Source organism: Mandrillus leucophaeus, unplaced genomic scaffold (genome assembly GCF_000951045.1).
Source record: "Mandrillus leucophaeus isolate KB7577 unplaced genomic scaffold, Mleu.le_1.0 Scaffold15, whole genome shotgun sequence".
In the NCBI taxonomy this organism is placed as follows: domain Eukaryota; kingdom Metazoa; phylum Chordata; class Mammalia; order Primates; family Cercopithecidae; genus Mandrillus; species Mandrillus leucophaeus.
Window position 1 is genome coordinate 9313682 of NW_012101476.1, and position 9780 is coordinate 9323461.

The window sequence follows — 9780 nt, forward strand, 5'->3', positions numbered from 1 at the left end:
GGGGCCTGGGGGGGCGGAGGGTCAGAGATGGGCTTGCCATGCACATCAATCTGTTCCATCTAAAAAAGCTCACCAACATCAAATAATGCGGCTTTCCTGGAAAATATTGGAATGTCTGGGTTTTTTTTGTTTGTTTGTTTTTGTTTTTTTTTTTTTTGAGACAGAGTCCTGCTCTATCACCTAGGCTGGAGTGTGGAGGCATGATCTCAGCTCACTACAGCCTCCACCTTCTGGGTTCAAGTGATTCTCCCACTTCAGCCTCCCGAGCTGAGTAGCTGGGATTACAGGCATGTGCCACCACACCCAGCTAATTTCTGTGTTTTTAGTAAAGACGGGGTTTCGCCATGTTAGCCAGGCTGGTCTCAAACTCCTGACCTCAGGTGATCCACCCACCTCAGCCTCCCAACGTGCTGGGAGAATGGCTGGAATTGCAGTGTCATTTTCTTTCCAAGGCCATCGGTGCTACAATTCTGCCACTCATTCCAAAGGCCCATTAAAGAAGGAAGAGAAAAATTCCATTTGATATGAGTAGCGCCAACAACAAAATACCTTCTGCAGGTGGGTGGGGGTGTGTGTGTGTGTGTGTGTGTGTGTGTGTGTGTGTATTCACGTGTGTCTATTCACAGAGGCACCCAGCTAAGCCCGAACACATTACAAGGTAGAACAGATGTTCATCCCCAAAAATAGTCCGACTGTTTTGCTTTTAAGTGTAGTGCCTCAATCCTGTTATTCCTTCTCCATTTTGTTTTGGCCAAAAGCAACTTGCCTGCAACTCATCCTTGGAGCAGCAGTCATGAATTGGCAAAGATTTTTTTTCCCTCTTTTCCATTAAAAAAATTTTATGTGCCACTACTATGTCCTAGTGTTTTGTTTTTAATTGTGGGAAAATGCACATAACATGAAAGTTACCATCTGAACTATTTTTGCGTACAGTTCAGTAATGTTAAAAATAGTGCCAGGTGCGGTTCATCCCAGCACTTTGGAGGCAAAGGTGGGTGGATCCCTTGAGGTCAGGAGTTCGAGACCAGCCTGATCAACATGATGAAACCCCATCTCTACCAAAAAGACAAAAATTAGACAGACATGGTGGCATGTACCTGTAATCCCAGCTACTCAGGAGGCCGAGGCAGGAGAATTGCTTGAACCCAGGAGGCAGAGGTTGCAGTGAGCCAAGATTGTGCCACTGCACTCCAGCCTGGGTGACAGAGCAAGATTCCATCTCAAAAATAAATAAATAAATAAAATTAAGTGTATTGTATAGTTGTGCAGTCAGTCTCCAGAAGGTTTTCATCTTGAAAACCCAAAGCTCTGTCCCCATTAAACACTAGCCCCCCATTCCCCCTCCCCACAGCTGCTGGCAGCCACCATTCCACTTCCTGTCTCTAGAATTTAACGATTAGGTTGGTGCAGAAGTAATTATGGTTTTTGTCACTGAAAGTCAGGGCAAAAACCTCAATTAACACTTTAGGTACCTTATGTAAATGGAATCACTCAGTAGTTGTCTTTCCCTGCCTGGCTTATTTCACTTCGCAAAATGTTATCAGGGCTCACTCACATAGCATGTGACAGGTTTCCCTTCGCCTTTAAAGCTGAATAATATTCCACTGTGCGGATGTGCCACATTTTTTTTCAATGCCTTCCCTATCCCTCCTCCCCACCCTCCGCCCAGACCCTGGCAACTGCCCCCTCAGCTTCTATAAATTCAATGTGTTTACATTTCACGTATAAACGAGATCTTGCAGTATTTGTTTCTCTGTGCCTGGCTTGCTTCACTCAACATCATGTTTTCCAGGTTCATCCATGTTGTTGCAAATGGAGATTTTCTCCTTTTTCAGCGCTGATACTCCCCTGTGTATAGATAGCACAGTTTCTTTATTCATTTATCCACTGATGGACACTTGGATTCCATATCTTGGCTATTGTGAATGATGCTGCAATGAGCAAGCGAGTGCAACTGTCTCCTCTACCTACTGGTTTTATTTCCATTGGTAATTTAGCCACCAGCACATTTTCCTTATTTTTTCATCCATGGATGGATCCTACCATGCACCATCTCAGAGAAGCTTAGGCACAGTTTGTTGGGATGTCAGGCACTGAGCAGAATGGCATGTGCCTTCTAACTCCTAACGTCCAAAAAGGAATTCATTGAAAGATGAACATACAAAGCCTTTTTTGCCAGAAGAGTGGGTTGGTGAAAGGATAGAAATCTTTCAAAATATTAGGTAGGTTTCCAGACTTTAAATCTTCCTCCCTAACAGATAGACTCAGACCCCGCTATCAAGCTGTAGGTAGTTCTGAGAGATCTCTCATTTCTAGATTTGAGTGCTTTGGGTTTTTTTTTTGTTTGTTTTTGAGACGGAGTTTCTCTTGTTGAGACGGAGCCTCGTTGCTTGTTTTTGAGACGGAGCCTTGTTGCCGAGGCTGTAGTGCGGTGGCATGATCTTGGCTCACTGCAACCTCTGCCTCCCAGGTTCAAGCAATTCTCCTGCCTCAGCTTCTCGAGTAGCTGGGATTACAAGTGCCCACCACCACGCCTGGTTAATTTTTGTATTTTTAGTACAGATGGGGTTTCACCATGTTGGCCAGGCTGGTCTCAAACTCCTGACCTCAGATGATCCAGTCGCCTCGGCCTCCCTAAGTGCTGGGATTACAGGGGTGAGCCACTGCACCTGGCCTAGATTTGAGCACTTTGCTATCCTCGGTTCTCTTTCCCGGCACAGGACACAATTGGATTCTGCCTATCGGTGATTACAGTTGTGCCTCCTGAACTGAACAGTCATAGAGAGCCAGGCTTTAAGGAAGGGAACTGTCCAGATGGCCTCTTTGGATGCTTGATTACTACAGAGAGTTTATGTAAAGACTCAGGACAGTACAAGTCAGCAAAGCACAAAGGCTTGGTTTCGAGGCTTACACCAGTGCCGGTGAAGAACTTAAACACATATCAGCTTTCTTAGGTTCAATATCTGCCATGTAAGTTCTCATGTCACTGATGGGAAAATAAAAACGAATGGCATAGTTTCATTGTTTCTTTACAACCAGAGGAAAAGTACAAATTGAAACTGACAAGTGTTTGCTCGGACTCAAACTCAAAAATGTCAGCACTGTGTAGACATTGCTAGCCAGTCATTGGCTTCTGAAGAGAGAGTTTTCAGGGTGATCTTGATTGCAGCCACCCACCAGCCTCCACCATTTACTGAGTGGCCTTGGGACGCTCTGGAAGGGTCGTCACTCCTCAGCCTCATTCCTATTAATTTCGTGTCTGCCTTTTGGCTGTGCAGATCTTGCTGGGTCAGAGATACAACCACTCTGTGGACTGGTGGTCCTTCGGGGTTCTCCTTTACGAGATGCTGATTGGCCAGTCGCCTTTCCACGGTCAGGATGAGGAGGAGCTCTTCCACTCCATCCGCATGGACAATCCCTTTTACCCACGGTGGCTGGAGAAGGAGGCAAAGGATCTTCTGGTGAAGGTAAGAAGTGAAGCCAAGAGTGTCTTCATAAGATGAGCATTAGGTCTTCTGGTCGGTTTTTGGTTCCTCTTAGATTCCAACTTGCACGTGACAAACAATGATTATATGGAACTGGGTTTAAATGGGATATGCGCCATCTGTGTTTTAATAGAGGCACCAATATTATGAGCATTAAATGTCAAAAAGAGGGTAAGATAAACCCTCATGTGCGTCAGTTATAAAATAAGGGCCCAGGAACCAGTTCCATGACCTTGAATACCCTCACCGGCAGATGCAGTTGGTTCATTAAACAAGCACATGGTATGACTTAAAACTCAATCTTCTAGCTACTTGGGAGGTTGAGGCAGGAGGATTGTTTGAAGTTGGGAGTTTGAGGTCAGCCTGGGCAATGTGTCGAGACCCCTGTCTCCAAAACAATGAAGAGAAAAAAAAAGAAAAGAAAAAAAATGGGCATTTAGGCCGGGTGCGGTAACTCACACCTGTAATCCCAGCACTTTGAGAGGTCGTGAGTGAATCACCTGAGGTCGGGAGTTCAAGACCAGCCTGACCAACATGGAGAAATCCTGTCTCTACTAAAAATACAAAATTAGCCAGGAGTAGTGGCACATGCCTGTAATCCAGCTACTCAGGAGGCTGAGGCAGGAGAAAATGGGCATTTATGTTATATAGAGGTTTTTGGTTTTTGTATTTTTTTTTTTAACTCAGTCTTTTGTTTCCCTTAGTTCTTATTAGAAATATTCCATCCGGTTCATCTTCCCCTGCCTCTGCTTGAAAACTTAGACAGGATGTACGACTTTTTGGCCTACTCTTAGATAAAAGACAACCTGTTATCACTCTTACGTTATGAAACACTGTCTCAGTGGGACAATTAAAACCATCCAGTCCAAGATATTATTCATCGCATAATTTTTTTTTTTTTTTTTTTAAACAGAGTCTCACTCCCTCACCCAGGCTGGAGTGCAGTGGCATGATCTCGGCTCATTGCAACTTCCACCTCCCGGGTTAAAGCGATTCTCCTGCCTCAGCTTCCTGAGTAGCTGGGATTACAGGTGTGCACCACCACACTTAGCTAAATTTTTGTATTTTTAGTAGAGGCGGGGTTTCACCATGTTGGCCAGGCTGGTCTCGAACTCCTGACCTCAAGGGATCTCCTTGCCACGGCCTCCCAAAGTGCTGGGACTACAGATGTGAGCCACCATGCCCAGCCTCATCACATAAATTTTAATTGTAAATCTGGGATTCCGGCTTCCTTCCCTCTGCTCGGAGCTCGTGATTGGCAGCTGCTCACTACTGGAGGAGAGAGGGTTGTCCTGCTCTTGCTGACTGTGTTCTTGTTCTCTTCCTCTCTAACTCCTGAGTTTCTGCTTCAGACCTTACCGGGTAGAAGCCGAGAGAGGAAGGAGGATGAGCAGAAAGGACAGTTCTTATTCAGCTGGCGGCCTCCTACCCCTGAACTGGAGGATGGCTGAAGCTGAGACTTCAGTGAGGCACTCTGCTAGGTTCTGCAGAAATACTTATCCTTGCAGACGTGTTTGGCTGAAACCCTTGAGATACAGGCATTCAATCCAGTCCCTAGCCTACATACTGTATGAAAGCTGATTCTGAAAGACTCTCTCACTGTTGGTTTCCTGCCCAGCAGATTGTCTTGAGCAGTGTACCAGTCTGTTCTTGTGCTGCTATAAGGACATACCTAATACTGGGTAATTTATAAAGGAAAGAGGTTTAACTGACTCCCAGTTCTGCATGACTGGGGAGGCCTCAGGAAACTTACAATCATGGCAGAAGGCACCTCTTCACAGGGCAGCAGGAGAGAGAATGAGGGCCAAGTGGAAAGGGGGAAACCCCTTATGAAACTATACTCTCACTATCATGAGAACAGCATGGGAGGAAAACCGCCCCCATGATTCAATCACCTTCCATCGGGTCCCTCCCATGACGCATGGGGATTATAGGATTATAATTCAAGATGAGATTTTGGGTGGGGACACAAAGCCAAACCTATGTCAGCCAGTACAATTGACCTTTGAACAGCTCGGCAGTTAGAGGAGCCAACCTCCTATGCAATGACAAATCTGCATGTAACTTTTGAGTCCCCAAACTTAGCCACCAATAGCCTACTGTTGACCAGAAGCCTTACCAATAACATGAAGTCAATTAACACATGTGTTGCCTGTTATATGTATGATATACTATATTCTTACAATCTAGGAAGCTAGAGAAAAGAAAATTTTGTTAAGAAAATTTTAAAAAAATGTGTTTACTATTCATTAAGTGGAAGTGGATCATCATAAATATCTTCATCCTCATTGTCTTCATGTTGAGAGGGCTGAGGAAGAGGGGGCGTTGGTCTTGCTGCCTTAGGAGTGGCAGAGGCAAAAGAGGTGGAGGAGGTGGGAGGGAGGCGGGAGAGGCAGGCACACTCAGTATAAATTTGATTGAAAAAATCTACATATTAGTGGACCGGTGCAGTTCAAATCCAGGTTCACCAAGGGTCAACTGTACTTAAAATACCTACAGACCAGCTGTCCCCAACCTGCCCTACCCACTGTCCACTGGAAATATTGTTGACTTCTTCACTCTAACAAACTCTGAGAGTGCAGGCTATTACCATCTTAGCAGCAATCTCCAGAATTCACCATCAAAACAGAATTCAGCGCCCCATCCGTGGTAGCCCAGGATCCATCGAGAATACAGGCACAGTATTACCAATGGAAACTGGATTCTGAGAATCACAAGGTGTGAGCCAGGAGCTCCCAAGGCAAACCCATGTGGAGACATAGGAACACCTGAGAGCCATCATGAAAGCTCTGGACTCTAGACAGACTCAGAGTTGGCCTCTTTTGAGGATGCGAAATTCTCTCCACAGTGTATGAGTGTAGCAAGTTGTAGAATCAAATTAATCATGTCAATACAACATGCTAAATGCATAGAAGAATAATAAGGACCTACATATGCTGAGCTGTCACAGCAAATATTTGGGTCAAAAAGACCCACCACTGTAATCAAGAGCCTAGCACATCTAGGCCGGGTGTGGTGGCTCATGCCTGGAACCCTAGCACTTTGAAAGGCTAAGGTGGGAGGATTGCTTGAGCAATCTGAAATTCAAGACCAGCCTGGGCAATATGGTGAGACCCCATCTCTACAAAAAAATATAGAAATTAGCCAGGTGTGGTGGCTGGTGCCTACGGTCTCAGCTACTCAGGAGGCTGAGATGGGAGGATCACTTGAGCCCACAAGGTGGAGGTTGCAATGAGCCGTGATCACACCACTGCACTCCAGCCTAGGTGACAGAGCAAGACCCTGTCCCCCCCTCAAAAAAAAAAAAAAAAGGATTCTAGCAAATCTAAAAGAAGTGGACCAAGAATGCAGGTGTTTTAGAAGAAACGTTGTTTTTGATTTCTGGCATTTCATATGTCAGCTGGTTAAAAAATAATCATTTAGAGAAATAATTTTTAGCCTTGCTCGTGCTATGTTGAAAATGGGAATAGGAGAAGATCCTTCAACGTTGGAAGCTATCCATGGGTTCTAAATTAAAAACTAGAAAAATATTAGCAGGCTTATCTTTTTTCACCAATCTACTTTTTTGCTTTTGAAGAAGGACTTAGAATTAAATGTAAAGGGAATACACTTCCACCTCTCTAATAAAAGTGACAACTTGTCTTGGGCATTAGAAACTTGGAGGCAACTCCAGGGCTCTCCCTGGAAAATCAAGATCTTGAATCTGGGAAGTGCTGACAAAGCCCTCACAAGATCCCCAGCCCAAGGGTAAAGGAGCAAGGTGTTTAAAAATTTGAGCCACTTCCGTTCAGCTTTCACTTTCTGACTGTGATCCAAACAAGCAGTAACTTAGAAAACTCCCTAAACAACCAATTAAAGGCACTCTTAATGACCAAACACAGATAAAATGGAAGCTAATCTCAAAATTAACCAATTTTTTTAAAAAGGCTGACAACAGTAAAAATAAGTTAGTAGGGACTGGGCGCGGTGGCTCACCCCTGTAATCCCAGCACTTTGGGAGGCCGAGATGGGCAGATCACAAGGTCAGGAGATCCAGATCATCCTGGCTTACACGGTGAAACCCCGCCTCTACTAAAAATATAAAAAAATTAGCCAGGCGTTGTGGCAGTCGCCTGTGGTCCCAGCTACTCGGGAGGCTGAGGCAGGAGAATGGCATGAACCCGGGAGGCAGAACCTGTAGTGAGCCGAGATCGCGTTACTGCACTCCAGCCTGGGCAACAGAGAGAGATTCTGTCTCAAAAAAATAATAATAATAATTTAAAAATAGTAATAATAAGTTAGTGGGATCTGGATATTAAGTTATTTTATATAAAGGCAGGTTCGAACATTATTACAGTTGCTACATTTGTAGCAATCAATGTAGCAATCATAATCATGAACTCAGTGTGAAATGTGTCAGCTTGGGCTCCATAACAAGACACCACAGACTGAGTGGGTTAAACAACAGACATTTCTCTCTCACAGTTTTAGAGGCTGAAAGTCCAAGATTAAGGTCCAGCAGCGTCAGTTCCTGATGAGGACTCTCTTCCTGGCTGGTAGACAGCCGCCTTCTTGTTGTGTCCTTATGGCAGAGAGAGAGAGAAACTCTGGTCTCTCTTTCATATGACACTTCTAGCCCTGTTGGATCACGACCTTACCCCATGACCTCATTTAACCCTAATTATCTCCAGAAAGGCCCTACCTACAGTTACATTGTGGGTTGGGGCACCCACATGTGCATTTTGAGGGGATGCCGTTCAGTCCAAAGCATGAGGCTGCACTGCAAAGCCTGGGCCATCAAAACCCACTGGAAAAAAAGTGAGCGCAAGGCTTGGTCTGTACAACCCAAGGCGTGAGGGCACCTCCAGACTCAGGGGCTGCCTCCAAGTGAGTCCCAAGGTGGGGGTCCTGGAGGGAGAGTCACAATCCTTCAACACCCCTCATGGCCCATAAATGCCAGCCTCCCCCTGTGCTTCCCAAATCCAGCCTACCCTGAGGATGTGCAATGCTTCAGACCAGCACGGAGGGTGAAGGAGGGGCAGAGGTAACCAGAAGCAACTCCGTGGAGAGAACCTGGAAGTGATGATTTCCAAGGAGAGAAAGACTGGGTGGGAGGAAAGGATTCCTTCCAGTTGGAGGAGAAGAGGTGAAAAGCCGTGTGCTGGAATCCTACTCAGCAATGAAAAGGAACACACTATTGATCTATAAAACAACTCAAGGCATTGTGCTGAGTGCAAAAAGCCAGTCTCAAAAGATCACATACTCTCGGAGTCCTCTGAGTCCACTGACATAACTTCATCGAAATGGCAACACCATAGACATGGAAGTCAGAATAGTGGTTGCCTGGGGTTGGGGTGCTGGGGACAGGAGGGTGGGCGTGACTCTCAGGGTGCAGCACAGGCAGATCTTTGCAGTGATGGAACAGTTCGTATCTTGCCTGGCGCGGAGGTTGCCCATATCTGCACATGTGATAAAATGGCGTAAGTAGTATATACACACATGGTACCGGTGCCAGCTCCTAATCTTATGCTATCATTATGTGAGATGCAATCATTGGGAGAAATAGGGTGAAGGGCCCAGGACATCTCTGTACTGTCTTATCAACATCCTGTGAATCTATGATTATTTAAAAACAAAACTAAATCTAAAGCTAAATGCCTTGCAAACACCAAAATAAAAAGTCATCTGCAGAGTTTCAGTGGGAAGAGAAAGAGTTGCCGGAAGAGAAAGAGTTGCCACAAGAGAAGAAAATAAATTTGGCTGAATAGAGCAGAAACTGAGATAATAAAGGATAAAGAAGAAAACAGGAGGACTGGTGGGTGAAAGAGGTCCTTTTCTTTTTTAAGACAGAGTCTCGCTCTGTCACCCAGGCTGGAGTGCAACGGTGCAATCTCAGCTCACTGTAGCCTATGCTTCCCAGGCTCAAGCGATTCTCCAGCCCCAGCCTTCCATGAAGCTGAGACTACAGGTGCGTGCCACTGACACCCAGATGATTTTTACATTTTTTGTAGAGACGGGTTTTGCCATGTTCCCCAGGCTGGTCTCAAACTCTGGAGCTCAAAGCAATCTGCCCGCCTCAGCCTCCCAAAGTGCTGGCATGAGCCACCATTCTCAGTCAAAAGAGGTTCTAAATGAAGCTTGTCCAACCCATGCCCTGCGTACAGCCCAGGATGGCTTTGGATGCAGCCCAACACAAATTCCTAAACTTTCTTAAGACATTATGACATTTTCTGTGATTTTTGTTTTAGTTCATCAGCTGTTGTTAGTGTTAGTGTATTTGATGTGTGGCCTAAGACAATTCTTCTTCCAGTGTGGC

The 9780-nt window shown here is 45.3% G+C and overlaps 1 protein-coding gene across 3 annotated transcripts in view; it reads left to right on the plus strand.

Annotated features, from left to right (window-relative positions):
- PRKCQ (protein kinase C, theta) overlaps window positions 1-9780 on the plus strand; it is a 90422-nt gene that overhangs the window by 70903 nt on the left and 9739 nt on the right. For 2 of the 3 annotated variants that reach the window (XM_011974911.1, XM_011974914.1), the window contains one exon: window positions 3279-3467. The exons of the other annotated variant lie outside the window; for it this stretch is intronic. In XM_011974911.1, coding sequence (XP_011830301.1) covers window positions 3279-3467 — 189 coding nt within the window. The remainder of the gene's footprint in view (window positions 1-3278; window positions 3468-9780) is intronic. 3 annotated transcript variants of the gene reach the window in all.